The following is a 19,912-nucleotide window of genomic DNA, read 5'->3' as shown; positions in this document are numbered from 1 at the left end:
GGACAAGGAGAGGAGGAAAAAAACAAGGCAGGAAGGGGGTCTGAAGAAGCTTTCCATGTTTGGCAAGATGCATATAGAACATTCTTTCAGATTCATTTCATCAGCGGAACTGTGGTTTTCCCTGCAATTTCTACTCTGCATCTTATATAATCACTTGAAAGTTACTTCAGGTAAACTAGTTTCACTCCGTGGATATTTGCTATCTTACTACTTAGTAGCTGTCTCTCTTCCACACCCATTTCATAGCTCTGATCTTAGAATACAAAAAACAGACTCCAAGGACTTAACATCATAAAGCCTCTCAGTGGCTTTGTCCACCTTCTCAAGGAAGTGTTTTCTCCTTCCCAAAGGGCAGCCAAGCCTCCTACCCAAAAGCCATTCTCTACAGCACACCTGACTCTTGTTTTGTCTAGTGGAGGATTGTAGCTTATTGTCTTTCCATTCTGGTTACACATAAAAAACTCTTGGGGCACTTTTAAAGTACATTTTTTTTTTGTTTAAACTTTTTTTTTTTTTTTAAATGTAGATGGACACAATATCTTTACTTATTTACTCTTATGTGGTGCTCAGGGTCAAACCCAGTTCCTCACATGTGCTAGGCAATTGCTCTACCACAGAGACACAACCCCAGCCCTCATGGTTTGTTTTTTATAAATAAAATTAGAATACAGCCATGCTCATTCTTTTATGTATAGGCTATGGCTGCTTTCATGCTACAGTATCAGAGTTGAATAGTTACAATAAAGATCATATAGCCTACAAAGTCCTTTACAGAAAAAAAATTGCTGATCTGTTTTAAAATCATGACTTGAGTGAACACCATCCTGGGCCTTTGAGAATGAAACCTAGGTTATGTTTCCTTTACAGAATTTCAAAATAATTCTGATAAGCAGAATTGAGACTACCAGTTACTGGTTGTGTGCCCATTCTAGAGTAGGATAAACTTAGATTCTAACTTCAAATCTACCTCTTGCCATCCTGGCAAGTTTTCTAACCTCTCAGAACCTTGATCTTCTCTCAATAAAATGAAGTTATGGTGATACCTTTCTCTAGAGTCATTCAATGTGATGTTATGCTTGGTAAATACTTGCCACTAGTGAAAGAGATAGGTGTAAGTTTTGCTCACCACATGCCACAGCACAGCTCAGGACTGCATCCCTTACGCCACTCAGATCGTCTGCATCTCGCCCGTACACTTCAGTTAACTGTAGGGCCCGTAGCCAATCTCTGGTCACCAGGGCTTCCTCAAAGGCCTTGGTCAGTACATCCAGGGCAGTGGGAGAATGCAGGCCCAGGAGCACAGTAGAGAGACTGGCCTGACCACAAAGACTGGATGCCAGACTTTTCCCTTCCTCAGAGGGCCTGCGTAGGGGCTCCCAGGCTGCCAAGAGGGAGGCCTTGAGCATAGGGAACTGTTCCAGGAGGTGGTCACACTCCTGGGCTACCTGCTCTGCAGTCATAGGCATCTCCTTGCGACCACGCAGCTCCTTCCACAACAAGCTGGGCTTGCTGACCTTCGTTCCTGGGGAAGCCCCCAGGCAGGCCACTGTGGCCAGAAGTTTTGAGCAGGACTTAAGGAAGGACAAGGCAGAGGAGGTAAGAGCTGGAAGCGATGAGTCCTTTGGGGAAGAATGGGACTTTCTCTCCAATGTGAAATTCTCAGTTGGCTGAGGGGAACTTGGCATAGAAAGGGGGAGGTCGTCCAGGCAGTGGGAGGTGTGCTGCTGGGCCAGGACTCCCAGGTGGGTCAGAAGGGATGATGTCTGCTGGCTTTGTAGAGAAGAACAAAGAGTAAGTGGCTCACAACAGCAGCTGACAATGACCTGTGGCACACTTAGGCTGAGACCCTCTCGGGCCAGAAGGGCTGCCAACCTAGAGGGAGAGAAGCAGAGGGCATGTAAGATCTGAATACATAGGCACTATCATCCAGTCTTAATTTCTTAATGCTTACACAGCAAATGCAAATGAAAGTACTTTTTTTTTTTTTTAAGTATCCCTCCCCCTGCCCCCTACTTTTATTTTATTTTTTTTTTTTTGCATCACTGGGGACTGAACCCAGTCTTGTGCAGGCAAGTGCTCTACCACTGAGCCACAGCCCTTGCTCTTTCCTCTTAAATATACACATGTACACATACAGAAGGTAGTCTATTGGATGCATTGATCTGTCCTTTACTTTTTCATTTAATAACATATTTGAGAAATCTGTCCTTACCCCTCTGTATAGAGGACCTTTATGATTTTTCAGTTACAAAATATTCCATTATGAGAGGAACAGAACTAGTTTCCTATTAGTGAACAATGGAGTCTTCTGATCTGTTGCATATACATCACTTTTCATATGTATAATAAAGCTTCAGGATGAATTCCCCCAAATGAATTGGTCTGTCAAAGGGTATATAAATTTGTAAATTTTATAGATACTGACAAATTGTTTTTCCACTGGAGTTATACCAATCTGTAACCCATTAACAATCTCTGAGAATGCTTATTTTCCTACAACCTACTTAACTATAGCTTTCAAGCTTTTGAATTTTGCCTATCCATAGTGAAGATTTATCTATACTTGCAATATACATGTTAGCAGTGGCAAGAGACAAAAAAAAAAAAAAAAGTACATTGATTTTTGAAATACTGTAAGAGTCAAGTCTGGAAGAGATTTCCACTCCCTGTAGTGACCCAAAGCACAACCCCACTGAGCCCTTGCTTTCCTTGATGAAACAATCAGGTAGGGTCAGGGCTGACTCCCATGGGGGTGGCTCCTACCTGTCAGGGGGAACTTGTTTCTCAAGCAGGAGATGTGACACCAGTTGGGAAGAGCTCTGTTGTAGAAGAACAAAGGGATTTCCTATCTTGACCTCCACATGATCTATAAAGACAAAGACAATGATCTTTGTTTGTACCACTGGACTCCAGGAGTTCAGAGTCCTGTTTCTTTGAATCCATACAAAAGTACAATGTCAAATAGAAAACAACACCGAAAGCCCTTCTGTTGATTCGTGCTAAGCAAAGGGTATCTAAACATGATCCTGATCATAAGTTTATCTAAACCAAACCACTACTTTAAAGATCTTTAACTCAGAAAAATTGCAGGTCTAGCCACTCTTGCTCACTTCAACCTGAATGAAGTGCATGCAGTACAAGTTGACTAATCCCTATACAAAATGCTTGGGATCACAAGTGTTTTACATTTTGGAATAATTGCACACATAAAATGAGTTGTCACAGAGATGAGACCCAAGTCTAAATACAAAATTCATTTCTGTTTCATTATACTTTAGATAAACACAGAGCCTTAAGATAACTTATACAATATTTTTAATGTGCCTATGTTTTGACTGTGACCTGTCAAATGTGAAATCCCCCACTTAGGACATCAGATTGGTGCTCTTAAAGTTTTGGAGTTTGGAGTGGTTAGGATTTGAGATTAGGGTCACTTACCTGTACTTGCTCTGTGGACTCAAGAAAGAATCTGGTACTCATACCAAAAATTTGATTCCTCTACTGGATCCTTAAAGCCACAATGGACCCAAGCTCTGACAGAGATATTTCTAATTCTATGAGATTTTTATTGACTATTCCCATGTGCTACACAACTGAACTTAGAACAAGATGTATTAAATGGAGATGAATAAAAGAAGAATCTTATAAATCTGGTGTCCTTAGCTATTGCTGTACTCAGAACCTCTTAGTTAACCACCTTTTCTCTACTTTGCCCTAAATACCTATAGGTCAGTCATGACTACATTTCCTCTTTTTTGCTACTCACCAGGTTCAGAGTTCAAACTCTGAAGGAGCACTGCAGCCAGTGTGTGGCAGTAACTGAAGAAGGTGCCCACATAGTCAGTCTGTCTGCTGTCTGCCACGGTCTGTTTGCTCAGGTTCTTTTGGAGGAGCTGAGCCTGGATACGCACAGGGTGGGCATCTGCCTCAGGAGCTTTCTGGGCTGCCTGTTCCACCAGGGAAGACAGTGGAGTACTCCTAGACTCTGAGAGGAGTTATGGCAGGGGAAGGGACATAGGCTTTAGTCTGTACATCCAGTTTTGGTCAATTTCTGAACAATACATAAACTGAGCCTTCTATACACTAACTGGGGCATTCTATAGCTTGGGCAGTACATGAGGATGGGGGAAATAAAATCCTAATTTGATAATCTGCACAAAGTGATTCTCCGTCAGGAAGATCAGGCAACATAATTCTGTTGGTGCCCTGTTGTCTCTGGAGTGAAATATCTTTCTAAAAAGCACAGCAAGCTTTTGAGAAGGGTTGATCAATATATACTAAGTACCTCCTGAGTATACTTCCCATAAGAATAAGAAAAATGTTTCTTCTTTTTTTTTAGTTGTAGTTGGACACAATATATTTATTTTTATGTGGTGTTGAGGCTCAAACCCAGTGTCTCACATGTGCAAGGCAGGTGCTCTACCACTAAGCTACAGCCCCAGCCTGAAAAATGTTCCTTCTAACAGAGTGTTAATCATTCTTTCAAACAAGAGGTGGGGAAATGGGTGAAGTTCAATTTTGAGATGTAACCCAGCCAACTAAGGGCTGGTCGAGCCCAGTTCTGGGCTCCTGGGCCTCAGCTCCAAAGTGCTCCTTCCCTCTCAGCTGTTGCTTCTCCCAAGTTCAGCTCATATCTGCTTATCTGTTCCTGAGAAGACAGCCCCTTACCTGGCAGTGCTAGTGCTTCTCTCAGCGACTGAAGAACCTGATCCAACTGCTGGGAGAGGGTGATGTGGCTGGCAATACAGTCCTCGGTTAGGCTGGGCCAGCACATCTGAAGCAGCTCAGTGATGCTGCACCGGGGAGGGCCTCCTCCCTTTTCTTCCACAGTCTCTATGGAAAGCAAATGAAAAAGTGAAATAGGCTGTTGACCTAATGTCCCAAGTCCCAGGGGGAAAAAAAAAAAAGTGTGGGGCATAGGAGGGAAGGAACTCACCTGATTTAGTTTGTCCAGCTAATGTAAGTGGATAATTGAGAATCTTAGTGATTTGCTGAAGAACAACTGGAAAACCTTGAATACCTTCAGTATTGAGGAGTACCTGGTCTAGTCGTCGACCTGGAAATAGATGAAGGAAAAGGGAATGCAGAAAATTAGATACTTCCAGAGACTGATACTCAGTATTGTATTTACTTGTGTAATTTTATCTTCCCTAATATTAAGGATGAAATAAATGTTGGACCATTTTGGATGAAGATCCTCAAGTCTGATTTATTCCATGCCTGAGGTTGTAGGGCTCGGGTGCGATGCCTCAGCAGTCAACAGCCCCAGATTCAGAATCTCTGGCACTCTTGTGGAATTTGCTGTCCTAAGCCAAATGGGCACTTTTCGTAGATTTGCCTTGGTTATTACCTTTGGCTGTGGATTTGAGCTGGTATCCTGTCTTCTCTGATTGCCTAATTCTGTCTTCATATACCTGATTCCTCTAAGAATTCCATCTGCACATTCTAAGACAATATTAACCTCAAGGCATGATTCTCCCTGCAATTGTGATCCACTGAATTTTCTTTTATACATGGCTTATAAATTCATGACGGTCCCAGGTTTTAAGGTAGGTAGATTCACCCAGGAGGGGACTGCGGTCTAAAGGCAAAAATCCATTTGTACTTTTTGTTTCTGTGGTGCTGCAGATTTGACCCAGGGCCTCAGGCATGACAACTACATGCTCTGAGTTACAATCTCAGTCCTTATTTGGGCCATAGTTGAATGTATATTTCTTCCCTAAATTTTTTTATTAGAGTTTTATAGTTATACATGGTAGTTGGATTCATTCTGACAAACTCATACATGCATGGAAATTGATTTCAGTTCATGAACCCCACCTTTTCCCTTTTGTCCTCCCCTTCCTCTCCCATTCTCCTTCCTTTACTCTATTATAGACTTCCTTTTGCTTGTCTATTAATTTAATATTTGATTGGTTCTTTTTTTTGATTGGTTCTTTATGTTATCTTTCCTTCCTCCTTTCCTTTATTTTACTCTAGTTTCTGCACAAGAGAGAGAACATTTGACCTTTGAATTTCTAAGTTTGGCTTATTTCACTTAGCATGATATTCTCCATTTCCACTCATTTACCAGCAAATGCCATAATTTCATTGTTTATGTGACCAAGTAGAACTCCATTGTGTGTGTGTGTGTGTGTGTGTGTGTGTATATACACACACATTATATATATATATATACACATATATATATATATACATATACATATATATATATATATATATATATATACACACACACCAAAATTTCTTTATCCATTCATTTATTAATGGGTGTCTGGGTTGATTCCATAATTTAGCTATTGTGAATTGCGCTGTTATAAACATTGATGTGACTATATCACTGTGGTATACCAACTTTAGATCTTTTGTCTTCCCTGAACTTAAAGCTAAGCCAAGAAAGAATATCCCCAGATGATTGTAGGCTGCTATATCCATTAAGAGGAGACTCTCAACAGACTATATTTATGCCATCAGATTGGACATGAGGACATTTAACATTTACTTTCTCCTTGTTCTCTGTCTCCTTATAATCACTTTCATCTTTCAGAAGTTATCAAGTCTCTCAGGAGCTTATCTCCTCAACTGAGAATGAAGGGTAAGGCTAGCAGCCCACTCACCCCGGCTTTCAAGGCTACTGTGCAGACGCCGTTCGGCTGTTTCCAAAAGCTGCTTACAGGTCTTCCAGAGCTGGCACTGAGAGCAAGCTAGGTCAAATGCAGCCATGGCAGGGGGACTGAGGTCTTCCAGAACCCCTCTCAAGGGAGCGGTGGGCTCCATTACAATAGTGCTTATCCAAAAGTCTTCCTGGAGCGTAGGAATAGGGTCTCCAGAGGTGCTAAGAAGCTTGTCAGTCACATCCGAAATAGAGTAAAATACCATCCCTGGAAACCCAGTATTGGAGAAAGAGCAAGGGGTTAAAATGATTCTAATGACTACTTTCATTATAAAAAGTAGTTATTTAGACAATGTTCAGGCTGTTCTGCACAGGATCTACGAATATCAGGACTGTCAATACAATTCACTCCTATAGCATCAAAACAGAGGCATGAACAGGAAGACCAAGAGAAACTCAGAAAAGCTAAAATGAGGGAGGGTGTCTTCCAAACAGGGTCTAAAGGTAGGCTGAGAAAGAAAGAAGCAGGACTCTGTTCGCTAACTGGAAGAGATATCTAATATACATTCATTATCAAAAAAGCAAGGTAGAAAGCAGTATTCATTGTAAAAGCATATTTATATACCAAATAGAAAAAGGATGTACCTATATTTTTAAAAATAGAGACAATTTCTGGGAGGACATGTAAGAAGCAACATGTGATGGTAATTTGATGTATAGGCCAATAAGACTCATAAGAAATGTGAAAATGTGGGGCCAGATTCTACCAGATTCTCAAGAAATAATGGAAGATGAGCTTTTTGGCAGTGTAGCCATAGCTGGGAAATTGAGACATGTGGACCTATGGGCTATAACTATCGATACACAGCCTCTTTACTTAGGAGATAATAAAATTGTATGCTTTATCTCTCAATAATTACATGTGAAGGAGAAAAACGCTTTTTTTTTTTTTTTTTGTGTGTGTGTGTGTGTGTGTACCGGGGATTGAACCCAGGGGCACTTAACCACTAAGCCACATCCCCAGCACTTTTTTATTTTGAGACAGGATCTCACTAAATTGCTTAGGGCCTCGCCAGGTTGCTAAGGCTGGCTTTGAACTTGTGATGCTCCTGCCTCAGACTTCTGAGCTGCTAGGATTATAGGTATGCACCACTGTGCAGGCAGAAAATAAACTCTTAACTATTTCCCAAAGCCTAAGATAGTGGCTGCAAAACACATGGTGGGAATCACATTCATGTTCTTATTTAAGTCACAGAAGACAAGCTCATTGGAGTGGCAAGTAATGTGAACACCTGATCAAGAAGGTTGGGTATGGCTTGAAAACTACTCTGAATGTGCCAGAGTTGCTATTTTTCAAGACAGTATGCCCATCCTCTTGAAGAGCTTATGATTTGAGTGATTTCTCCCTTCACATCCACTGCCTCTAGCTACCTTCTCAATTATAGTGGTTGCAGGGAAGAAGTCTGACCTGCTGCGGCAGCGCTGCCAATAGCCTGTAGAGTTGAGCGGCCACTTCCAGTCCTCCGAATGGTGCTGCTACCCCCATCTGAGTTCTGGTTTTCAATCTTGTGCTCTACTCGGGCCAGCTCCTGGATCACTTCCTGGTAACGCTCCATGAACATCAGTTCCCCTGCACTGGGTGAGGACTTCAGGTTGAATGTGAACACCACCTGTCATAGGAGAGGGAGGAACGTGGCTGTGGTGGGTCCAGAGAGTCAGACAATGTCCAGAGACAGTAGGTCTTGACAATCATTGGACTATGGCCCTCAGATGTCTTCTTTGGAGGGTCAGAAGAACACTGAATGTTAAAAGAATAGATCAAATATAAAAATAACCCATAAAAGACAGAAAACCAAAAGCCCAGTATAAAATAAGCAAAAGATGTAGACAGTTTCAGAGGAAATACTTGGACTAGTAGAGAAATGAGAAAATATTTTCACTTACTAGTAATCCATGAATTAAATAACAATATTATTTGGCATCTATCACAACAACAAAGGGTAAAAATAAATCCTCAGGGTGGGGAGGTGGTGTAGAGTTAAACTGTCACAATTGTTTTTAAATAGTAGTTTGGCAATCTATAAAGCCATACAAAAATAAATCTACATAAATGTCTATAAAGACATTTTTAGTCTTTTGACCCAGTAATTTTTATAAGAAAGTTTGTTAAGAAAATAATCCAAAAGGCTTAACACCTAAAGGTGATCATCTTGGCATATTACAACTATCATAAGGTTGAAAATAACCTGAATATAGGACAAAAGGAAAATGGCTGAGTGCTACTTGATCATAATACAAGGTCACTAAAATTGAAATTATAAGGTCGATGCTCGTAAAAAAAAAAAAAAGACACAACTTAAAATTCTAGACATAAAATAATTTCAGTTACATAAAAGGGCATATTTTTTCAACAAAAAATATTTGCTAAAAAAATACTGTCTTTAACATTGGTTGTTCCATTCAACAGGGTTAAAAGTAATTTTATTTTGTTAGTAATACTTTCTGGAATTTTCTTATAATAAGCACAACTTGTTCTATAACCATGTTAAAAAAATAAAGTTTTTATTAAAGAAAAAAAATAGAAAAAGAAAAAGAACAACAACAACAAAAAGAAACCAAGGATAAAGGAGAGGAAGAGTGTGGAGGTCATTTAGGGATCAAGGCATCATGAGACTCCCAGCTGACCTCCTTTGGATTTGAATTTTAAGAGAGGCTGGGGAGCAACAACAACAAAACCAAAGAAACCAAATTTTAGGGCTGGGAGTGCAGCTTGGTGGTAGGGCACTTGCATAGCATGTGTGAGGTCCTGGGTTTGATCCCCAGTACCAAAAAAGCAAAACAACAGAAAGAAAGACTGGGGAGGGTTCTTTCTTATCCAGAGGATCATAATTATCATTATTATTAAAGTATGAGATATAATCATAATATAATATGAAATGTAATCCTATCTCCTAGATTGATTCTTTAACAACTGAACTCACAGAAAAAGAAAAATTCTGACCTCCATGTTTAGTGACCGGCACAAGTATCAAAAATAGATAGGAGGGGGCTGAGGTTGTGGCTCAGTGGTAGAGTACTTGCCTAGAATGCATGAGGCACTGGGTTTGATCCTCAGCACCATGTAAATGTAAAATAAAGATATTATGTCCACCTAAAACTAAAAAATAAATATTTAAAAAAAAATAAACCAGGAGTTTTGAAAATTAATAGTACTATTGAGTTTAAGCAACAGCAGAAGATTTTTGCATTTCTCACAGCTTGTGTGTAATCCTCTTAGCAGTTCTTTGAGGTGGGAAAAGCAGGTATTATATTTAACTTCAACTTTCAAATGAGAATTTCGAAGCTCAGAGAGGTCAGGAGTCTTTCTGATCGTTACTCCATTGCTGCTTCCCTGATACACCATGGGCGTGCTAGGTTGGCAGCCCCTTATATTTCTTGTGTATTGAACTGCATTCTATTTATTATTTTTAAATTTTTTGGTGCTGGGGATTGAACTCAGGAGTGCTTTACAACTGAGTTACATTCCCAGTCCATTTTACTTTTTATTTTGAGACAGGTTCTCCCTAAGTTACCCAGGCTAGCCTTAGAACTTGTGATTCTCCTGCATCAGTCTCCTGAATTGTTGGGATTTATAGGCATAATGCACTGCACCCCATCATTCTATTTATTATTAAAAACTGTCTACATCATGATTTTTAACTATATGAAAACATGGATGTGGTCAGAGAAAGAGTATAAGGAAAGAAACCAAAATATTTCACTACTTTGAAGGAGTAGGATCATGGCTGAATATTTTTATCATCTTATGTTAAGAACATAATTCAATATCTCTAAATCCACAATGTTGCAGACTGGGCCTGGAAACTCCTTTCTAATTCTGTTTGATGTGGCTCCCCAAGTGATCCTGAGTGGTTCTGGTGTTACGATTATCCAGCTTTACCTGAATCCCAGTGGGTTATTGCCAGAGACTGACTAGGCATTCTATACTCTGACAAGGTGCAGCTGAAGCTCCTTTACCTGATGGGCTTCTGCAAAGTTTCCTCGAAGGATACAGGATGCCAGTAGTGATTCAGGTGGAGAGAACATCATGGGGATGAGTGAACTTTGAGGTTGAGGCTGCAACCGGCCATCTAACTCATTCCGCCCAGAGACAGTGCTCAGACTCCCCTCTGTTGGAACACAAGAACATGGGGTGGGGGTGGGGGGCGTTCAGAGAAACAAGAGAAATTGTGGAAAAAACCATATTGCTGTGTCTTCTTACCTCAAAGTCCTTCTCTAAAAAGGTACACAAGTGGGTCTTGATTTTTTCCTTGAATAAAGCAAACCTATGCTATCATCTTAGAATATAAGTCAAGTACCAAGTATCTTCCTTGGCATTCACCTGTTTCTCTCTGTTCATGGGTAACTCAATTGAGTGTGAAACAGCCCTTTCTCCTTTTTCAGCTGAAATCTGTTTAGTCATCTGCAGAACAACCTTCTTGAACACACACATCAATTGCTCAGTCCTGATTTTTACACCATAGTATATGGCAACTCTGTATCAGAGCACAGCTGCTTGAAGCTGGCAGCTGGTTGGAACCCACATACCTGAAGTACTTGTGCTCAGCTCACTACTTGTACTTTCCAGGGATGGATTGGAACTTCTGTCCCGGCCATCTTGTGGTGTCAGGAAGAAGAGAGAAAATAAGGCATCAATTGTTTATAGTGCAGAAAGTGTGAAGCCGACATGAAAGCCAAGATCTTGGTAGAGTGAGAGGATAATGGCTAACTACTACCCATGCTGCTCCTACAATGGCAAGGGCAAAGTGTAGGTTTAATATGGCCCCAGTCTCATCTGGTAGTAGCCTATACCATTAGTTTCCAACTTGTAGGTCTTGGAGCTCTAGGAGTTTTCAAGTTATTTCTAGGGGTCAGTGACTACAATAAAAAATAAAATCACAACAATTATAACCAGAAAGCATTAGAGTGCAAAGAAGGGTTACAAATGTTCTGACATAGAAAATGTATCCTTTTTAAAAATTTTGTATGTTTTTTAGTTGTAGATGGACACAATATCTTTATTTTATTTATTTATTTTTTCTATTTGGTGTTAAGGATCGAACCCAGTGCTTCATGCATGCGAGGCAAGCGCTCAACCACTGAGCTACAACCTCAGGCCCAGAAAAGGGTATCTTTATATTTGAAAAGGTAGGGAACCACAGTGTGACATGTGGCCTACCAAAGACCACCCTGTTCAAAGCCCTGGAAGAAAAGCTTCTTGACAGTAGTTTTCCAGAAGTGCTGGGGCTTGCCAATGAAGCCTTCTGTCTTTTAGCATGGTCATGGGGGATCATATCACCCCATGCAAGGAATATCCTTAGCTCAGTGTTTGGGTTCCCCTGTAGGAAGAGAAGCAGAAAGCTGTAGGAAAGAAATGATGGGCTGCACATTCTTGGGTTGGGTGAGTCAACTGGATGTAAAGTCTGCCTTCTGACCAAACCAATTAACTGAGTGGTTTGAGGGCCTGAGAAACTCAGACATGAAGTTGTTCCAGGTTTCTCTCACAGTATCCTCCAATCTATCCAGTATGTTCACCTTTTTTATTGCCACTTAGCTAGAGTCTATTCATTCCCTGGAGCTTGGTTCCAGTCATCTCTGTCATGAAATCTGTTTCCTTGACTCTCACAGGCCATGCTTATGTTCCCTTCTAACAGATTTCTTTGGTTTTCAGGGAGTCTATCAATTTAGTTTTTCATGTATACTGGCTATGCTGGTACACTACACATTCTTTGAAGGCAATGGCTTGATCTATGCCTTTATTCACTTCTGACAAGAAACCTAGTATTATTGTTTGGCACATGGGAAACATTTATTTTTTGTTAATGGTCAAAAAGATCAGTACCAAAAACCATCATGAAAATTTAATTATCTAAAAATTTAATATTGTACTCCTGAATAATTCTACTGTATTAAAGACCTTTAAGAAAAGTTAATTCAAAAGACAAAAATAGAGAAAAAATTATAGCACATAATTTTCATTATAGCACAAACTATTTTCATTTATATATATATATATATATATATATATATATATATGAAATTATATTTTCTATAATTCAACAAAACTGGTAAGCCCAATAGAAAAATGAAACTTATATATGATTAGGTAGTTCAAAACGTCTGGCAAGAGGTGTGCCTTGGTTGTTCAGCCATCTGCCTGTCTGGCCTTTGGGCCTGGGGAGGGCCAGCCCCTGGGAGGCGGACTATGTCTCCTGACCATGCAAGGATCCTTATCACACAGGAAGAACATTTTACTAACATTTAGGCCTTTTATATTTATCTCCAAACAAAGTTCTAAAGTCAGGACATGGCAGATTCAACACAGAAAGAAGCCCTAGGGATGCCATTTATCCTGCTGAATACTCCAGGAAGAAAACAGCAACTTACGTGGGTCTTCTGCAGCAATTTGCTTAATTACCAAGAAACTATTTTGCAAACTGAAGGCTGATGTTTAATTTCAAACAGTGGGTTAGGTCCATTAATTTGTGAATTCTTTGCCTTTTGCTCCAAATAAAATGACTAAATAAATGGCAAGTTTAGATGAAAAAAGAAAATATATATGTATGTATATATAAGTGGCTAATAAGTGTATGAAAAAAACCACAATCTCATTCAAACTGAAAAAAAATATTAAACAGTGGAACATTGTTCTTGTATTGATTGTACTGGCAAAATATTAAAAAATCTGATATACTCACTGTTGATGAATGCATGTATAAATGGGCAACCACATCTAGTTTGAAGAAATATAAATGAGTCTACTCATTTTCAGGAAATTTGATAATGTCTATATTTTATATCCAAATACCTCTGATCTAGCAGTTCTGCTAGGAACTTATACAACATAAGTATACATTACTATATTATGTAAGTATGCACAGAGAATGTATAAGGTTGGTTACTATAGCATTGTTTTTAATAGTAAAAACTCAGAATCAATTTAAATGTCCACTAATGGAGTAAATAGGACAATGTAATACTACGCAGCCTTAAAAATGTTAAGTGAAAGGAAGTTCTTAGCCATGTAAGGTAGGGCATGCCTGTAATCCCAGCAATTTGGGAGCCTGAGGCAGCAGAATTGCAAGTTCTAGGCCTATTTGGGCAACTCAGTGAGACTCTGTCTCAAAATAAAAAATAAAAAGGGCTGAGGATATAGCTCAGTGGTAGAGCCCTCTGGGTTTAATGCTCAGTATCACACACACACAAAAATATTCTCAATATATAATATGATACATTCATGTATATAAAAGGATATGTGAAAAAACCATGTTGCAATTCTTAACACACACACACACACACACACACACACACACAGTATTATGCATCTGTATATGTGAAAAGATGTGTGCTTGTACTATAAAGTTTTGGAAGGATATGTAAGAAACTATTTAATGAAAGTTTGCCATGGCATATGCATGTAATCCTAGTAACTCAGGAGGCCAAGGAAAGAGGATTACAAGTTCAAGGCCAGTCAGCTACTTAGTAAGGCCCTAAAAGCAACTTGGCAAGACTATGTCTCAAAATAAAAAATAAAAAAGGGCTGGGGATATAGCTCAGTGCCAAAGCACTTCTGGGTTCAATTCATATTACCAAAAAAAAAAAAAAAAAAAAAAGATAGAAAGACTTAACTTGGGCAAGTGAGACCAGGATGAGCTCATAATGTTCATAATACTTGTTGTTTTGACCATGTGCTTTATCTTAAAGAATATTATACAAGTGGTGATATACCATTTGCCTGGTATATGGGAGTGAGGCATGGAAAGAGAGCTCTTTAGATTACCTGCACGGCTCCGTCTTGTCCGACGACCCCGGCGAAGGCTAGAGCACCGAGGGGCAACAGGCCGATATCTTCGGGATGGTTGTTCCTCTGAAACAGACAACATAAGGACAGGGATCAACTTTAATCTGGCCTGTCTCTTGGGGGAATGAGTAGGGCATGATCTGTACTGACCTCTGAGACATGGAGCACTATCCCAGAGTTCTGGCACTGGCTGCTAAGATGATAATGCCCTGAGTAATCACAGAGTGATTCCCACACACTCCTACCTTTCTAGGATTTTTCTCCCTTCCCACTTCCTGGACCTACCAGTTCTGCTGTCTCCTCTTACCTGAGACCTGGTTGCTTGTTACCACTTTATATCTCCACTGGGCTTCAGAGAGGACCTTGGAAAACCGGTGCAGGCGGCTCTGCAGTCCATCTCTGCTTCCTGAGTGGCTCTGGTCTTCTAGCAGCTGGGCCTTTTCAGGGGGGCTGTGGCTGCTGATCTCATCTAGCTGCTCCTGCAGAAGCCTGAGGAAGGCCCCTATTGCAAACTCATCAGCCAGGAATCCACTGACACCACTAGTAAAGTGCTTTAGATCCAAAAAGCTGTCCCCATGAGGCCCTGGGGAATGGTCTTTTGACTCTGCCTTCAGACAACTTGGCATTACAGGAGCAAGAATCCTGGGGGCTGCCATTGGACCCTGTTCTGATTTCCTCTCAGGCTGTGCTATATGCTGAGGGCTCTCTGATGGAGACCTCAAGCTCACGGGACCTTTTCCTTCAATGTCATCATCCTCAGCATAGTCTTCAGGCAGGTGAGGCTCTGGGCGAAGGTCAGCAGAGGTGATAAGGAGCAGTGAGAAGATGTTTTCCAGAAGTTCCAGACATAAAGAATCAGGGATACTGCACAGATACTGTTGACACCTGGATAGGTATTTTGTGAAGAGATGTGAAGCACCTAAAAGTTATTAAGAAAAATAAGATAGGAAAGGACATTAGGATGGTATTTCTCACACTGCAGATTGTGACCCAGGAAACTGACTTAAGGGCTGCATTAAAAAAACGATATAGAACAAAAAAATCACAAGTGTGCTCCATTTGACTGTATTGTTTCTGAAAACTGAAGTTTCAGCTTTATGTATCAGATATATACATACCACATACATATGTAACACATAAATGATATGCCTAGGTAACACTGGAGTGTGACATGAAATGCCATTTTTAACATGGATTATATTCTTTTTTTTTTTTTTTTTTTTTACAGCATTTGGAAAACACTGTATGAGGTGATGTGATTAGATACCATTAAAATATAAGCAAGTGACTTGCTTTCTCCATGTCCCTTTGATTAAGAGGCTAATAAATGGATAAAATTATTCCTAAACACCATAAAAATCAAAGTAATCTCAATCCTGGTGGAAAATGTAACCAAACAAAGCACTTAATGGGCCAAGCCTTACCAACATCTGTCAGAGATGGGAGGAAGTGCCATACCTGGGGAGGAGAGAGAGTCATTTGCTGTCTCTGTAGCCAGGGCCATGTCCTCGGAGGAGCTGTTTTTGCAGTCCTGGCACTGGGAGTGCTGGTGTGAGTTCACACAGAGGGCATAGATAGCATACTTCATGGCACAGAAACCCTGATAAAGGGTCACGTTCTGAGCCTGGCTCTGATGCTCAGGGACTGGGGTATCAGCAGAGTCTGAATTAGAGAGAGAAACAGGCAGAAGTTTAAAGTTTATTCCATGAAGGCCATACTTACAGGTTCTAACCCTGTCTCATTTTGTGAGTTTGCTCTGGATCCTTTCCAGGCCTTTCCTCTGGTCAACACTAACTTTCAGTTCCCTCTCCTTTCTTTTCTCCATCAATCTTCCTTCTACATTTCTCACAACCTCTACATGGCACTGCTGTCCAGGGTCAGGACTTATACCTGAGAGCCTGTACCTCCCAAAGGATTTAAAAAAAATTTTTTTATGACTTTTTTTTTTTTTCAGTTGTAGATGGTCACAATGCCTTTATTTTTTATGTATTTATTTTTATGTGGTGCAGAGGTATGAACCCAGTGCCTCACGTGTGCTAGACAACTGCTGTACCACTGAGCCACAACCCCAGCCCCTAGTCTCAGTAATTTTATTGCCCCTCTTTTGTCTTTCAAGTTCAAGTTCCAAACATATCCAAGTGGGTCACCAGGATTCAGACTTAAAATATTCTTAGAAAGGTTTTTGTAGTTGCATATAAAAGCCATACTTCTAATTCCTTTAAGAAATCTGGTAAAAAAAAAAAAAAAGTTGGGGCTGGGGATGTGGCTCAAGCGGTAGAGCATCGCCTGGCATGCGTGCGGCCCAGGTTCGATCCTCAGCACTACATACAAAGAAAGATGTTGTGTCTGCCGAAAAAACTAAAAATAAATAATATTTTAAAAAAAAGTTGCCTATTTTTCCAGGAAAAAATTGGAATGTGGTTAACACTGGTTTTATAAACAATGATAGGTCCTTTTGAAAATTAAATCAAAACAACATCCAGGCTGCCATATGATAGATGGTTTCAAAGCCAAGTGTCCCTGGCCTTTGTGGTAGGTTTTAACTATATCTGGTACAATTTTTGACAGCAAGAAGAAAAAGGTTGTTAATAAGAAATCAGGGTCTTGAATTTTAAGCAAAGATCAAAGATTGAAAAGGGCCTTCGTTACTGCTTTAGGAAAGTCTTTTGTCCAAACCTCTTGATCTGTAAATAGAGTATAGAAAGAATATGGAGGGAATAAGGGCACAAAATGTGCTGTGAGACAGCCTGTGAAGCATGAAACCACTCACCAATAATGTCCATTAATACTGACAATGACAATCCATGAATGCAGATGGCAGGTCCTAAATCTACTTCATTGGAAGGAGAGTATGCTAGTGTTTTCTGGATGATTCTATAGGACAAAGGATGTGGAACCGTGCTCATGGGATTCCCTACACCTTACTAAAAAAAGAAGAGGAAGGCTTTATGTCCCATACATAGTCCTAATTTAGAGGACATTGGCTGGATTGCCCTCTTTTTTTTTTTTTTTTAACGCTCTATTTAGTTATTTTTAAAACATATTTATTTATTTTCTAAATGTGGTACTGAGAATCGAACCCAGTGCCTCACACATGTGAGGCAAGCACTCTACCACTGAGCTATAGTCCTAGCCCTGGACAGCCTTCTTGACAGATACCTGGCCATCACAATAAATCTCATACTTGAGGAAACACTTTTATGACCATCCTAAGAGGGAATGCTGGCCAAACTATTCCATCACCAACTGACCTCGTTCTTGCTGGGAGTCCTTGGCTGGCACCTTCTGTAAGAGCTTGAGAACCTCTTCCTCTCTGAGGGCTGGGAGATTTGTAAGGTGATGGAGAGTGTAGAGCACTGAATGGCTGTCTCCACCATGTAAATGACATAGAAGATCTCTCTTTGGTATGGTGTTACTGAAAGAAAAAAGTTGGGAGGAAGTTATTGCCCTGCAGAAAGAATATTCTCTAGTCCCTCTTGTTTTTCCTCTCTGGCCTATTAAGACCAGAGGTTTTACCTCCTCAAGGTCTGGGTTGGAACACAGGTTTATTTGCCTTCAGGAAAGCACATCCATAAAGTCAGCTTTATTTGTCCATAAAGGGCCTTTCTGGTCAGAGGGGCCAAAAAAAAAAAGCCTGTGCAGATTAAATTTCCTAATCTCTACCCTCTCCTCAGCTTCACACTGACATAAGCTTCTGTGGCTTTACTTTGAAGAACGGTCACTTGCTACTTCCCTTTCTGCCTGCACTATTTCAGGAAGTGTTGGTGAGATGGGTGAAGAACGAGACAGGAACCCAGACCTATGTTTAGTTATAGGGAAATGCATGGCTTCACACATAGTTCAATGAGTATTTGTTGAATAGAAGTGTGACTTGGGATAACATATGAATAAGGACACAAATGACATTTACTTTCTGTATAACTCTGGGCAAGTTATTTAACACCTCGGCCTCAGTTGTCCCACCTTTAAAAAGAATTATCTATCTCACAGAATTATGGTAAGGATTAATCATCCAGGTAAAGGGCTGAAAGCAATGCTGGGCATGCAGTAAGTGCTTAGGAAATGTGAACCATTATCATCCTGAAATTATGCTCTAGTTATGACTTGACAATCATGGAGAAGATAATAAATACTCATGTTTATTTCCTGGTGTAACAGCTAGAGTAAATATCTGTAGCTGGTCAAATCCTCAACTCAAAAAACATTTATGTAGAAGATGTTGAAAATGTTGAAATGGCCACACTCATAGATCACAGGATCAAGTGTATCCAATGGTGGGAAGGGGACTGGGTGCACAGTGCTATACCTGCTCTGTTGTACACACCACTCCAGGACCTCCAGGTGAGCCCACAATCCATCACAGGCATCCCTGAGGAGCTCATCACAGTCTTGGTCCTATTGATAGGGAAGAAGAGATGCTGGCTCAGGTACCTGGCATTCATAGATTGTGATTGATACTAGAACCCTACATTTTGCCTAGGCCCAAAGTCCTATGGCACTCACTTCCAGGGCAACCTGGGATGTGGAATGAGAGTTACCTGAGTCCTGTAGAGTGTCTGCAGCAGCCTCTTAGCTGACTCAAGGCTCTGGCAGTGTGTCCAGCCCAGGAGCACGAGCAGGTGACCAAGAGGCCTGAATTCCCTATCGAGCAGGCAACCGAGGCTTGGGAAATCTTCCTCTTTCAGCAGAGTTAGTGCTGTTACCTGTAAGTCAAACATGGCTGCTATAGGCCACTATGTGGACTGGAAAGAATGAGTTGCTCACTGGGGAAAGCAGCTTGTTGTACAGTGGAGAGATTTCTGATAATGACAGAAGTGGCCAATTGGGTGAAATAAATATTCACTAAAATATGTCCCTGATTTCTGTTGTAGACCCAGCTCCTAGGACAGGAGCTTGGTACACAGATTGAGATTCATAAATATCTATTGAATTAAATGAAGTTCAGTTACAATCTGGAGGGAGGTTAGAGTAATTATTTCCCTATCAGCTATGCCATGTACTACTGCCAGGACCATTTCTATCTCACACTCTCCAGAAAGCTGACATGGTCCTTTGCTGGCAAAGGACCAAAATAAAGTAACGAAAACTATAATTATGAATGCTACTGATTCTCAGAGCCTCCTCTCCCCTGGGACTATGGCAAGTCATTTGGGATGAACAGAACCAAATGACTTGCTACTAATTAGATTGCTTGTGTTGCACAAATGAGTGGGAGAGAAATAAGGAATGGAAAAGTCCAGAAGAGTTTTAGATCCTTCTGTTATGAAGAATAATCTAGACTGACTTACCAGGATCTGCTCCAGGAAATGCTTGCTATTGCTTAGGCAGTAGAAAAAGGCCACTTTCCAAGCCTGGGTGGGATCGGGCATGGAGAACACGGCCAGCATTGCCCGCTCGGGATCTGGATGATCTGGTGAGACTGAACATCAAACCAGACAAGGTTACTGGGAACCAAGAGC

The 19,912-nt window shown here is 40.5% G+C and overlaps 1 protein-coding gene across 2 annotated transcripts in view; it reads right to left on the bottom strand.

Moving 5' to 3' along the window:
- Positions 1 to 19,912, bottom strand: part of Zfyve26 (zinc finger FYVE-type containing 26) — a 59,569-nt gene that overhangs the window by 32,252 nt on the left and 7,405 nt on the right. For both annotated transcript variants that reach the window (XM_026385105.2, XM_026385103.2), the window contains 16 exons: positions 19,742 to 19,872; positions 18,992 to 19,156; positions 18,760 to 18,848; positions 17,705 to 17,868; positions 15,912 to 16,115; positions 14,761 to 15,372; positions 14,433 to 14,519; positions 11,201 to 11,269; positions 10,631 to 10,782; positions 8,082 to 8,283; positions 6,618 to 6,881; positions 4,937 to 5,056; positions 4,669 to 4,833; positions 3,767 to 3,985; positions 2,764 to 2,866; positions 1,127 to 1,872 (listed from right to left, as the gene is read on the bottom strand). In XM_026385105.2, coding sequence (XP_026240890.2) covers positions 1,127 to 1,872; positions 2,764 to 2,866; positions 3,767 to 3,985; positions 4,669 to 4,833; positions 4,937 to 5,056; positions 6,618 to 6,881; positions 8,082 to 8,283; positions 10,631 to 10,782; positions 11,201 to 11,269; positions 14,433 to 14,519; positions 14,761 to 15,372; positions 15,912 to 16,115; positions 17,705 to 17,868; positions 18,760 to 18,848; positions 18,992 to 19,156; positions 19,742 to 19,872 — 3,492 coding nt within the window. The remainder of the gene's footprint in view (positions 1 to 1,126; positions 1,873 to 2,763; positions 2,867 to 3,766; positions 3,986 to 4,668; positions 4,834 to 4,936; positions 5,057 to 6,617; positions 6,882 to 8,081; positions 8,284 to 10,630; positions 10,783 to 11,200; positions 11,270 to 14,432; positions 14,520 to 14,760; positions 15,373 to 15,911; positions 16,116 to 17,704; positions 17,869 to 18,759; positions 18,849 to 18,991; positions 19,157 to 19,741; positions 19,873 to 19,912) is intronic.

The sequence above is a fragment of the Urocitellus parryii genome, chromosome 6, assembly GCF_045843805.1.
Source record: "Urocitellus parryii isolate mUroPar1 chromosome 6, mUroPar1.hap1, whole genome shotgun sequence".
Classification (NCBI taxonomy): domain Eukaryota; kingdom Metazoa; phylum Chordata; class Mammalia; order Rodentia; family Sciuridae; genus Urocitellus; species Urocitellus parryii.
Note: the sequence above shows the minus strand (reverse complement) of the source record. Positions and strands in the feature narration are given on the sequence as shown.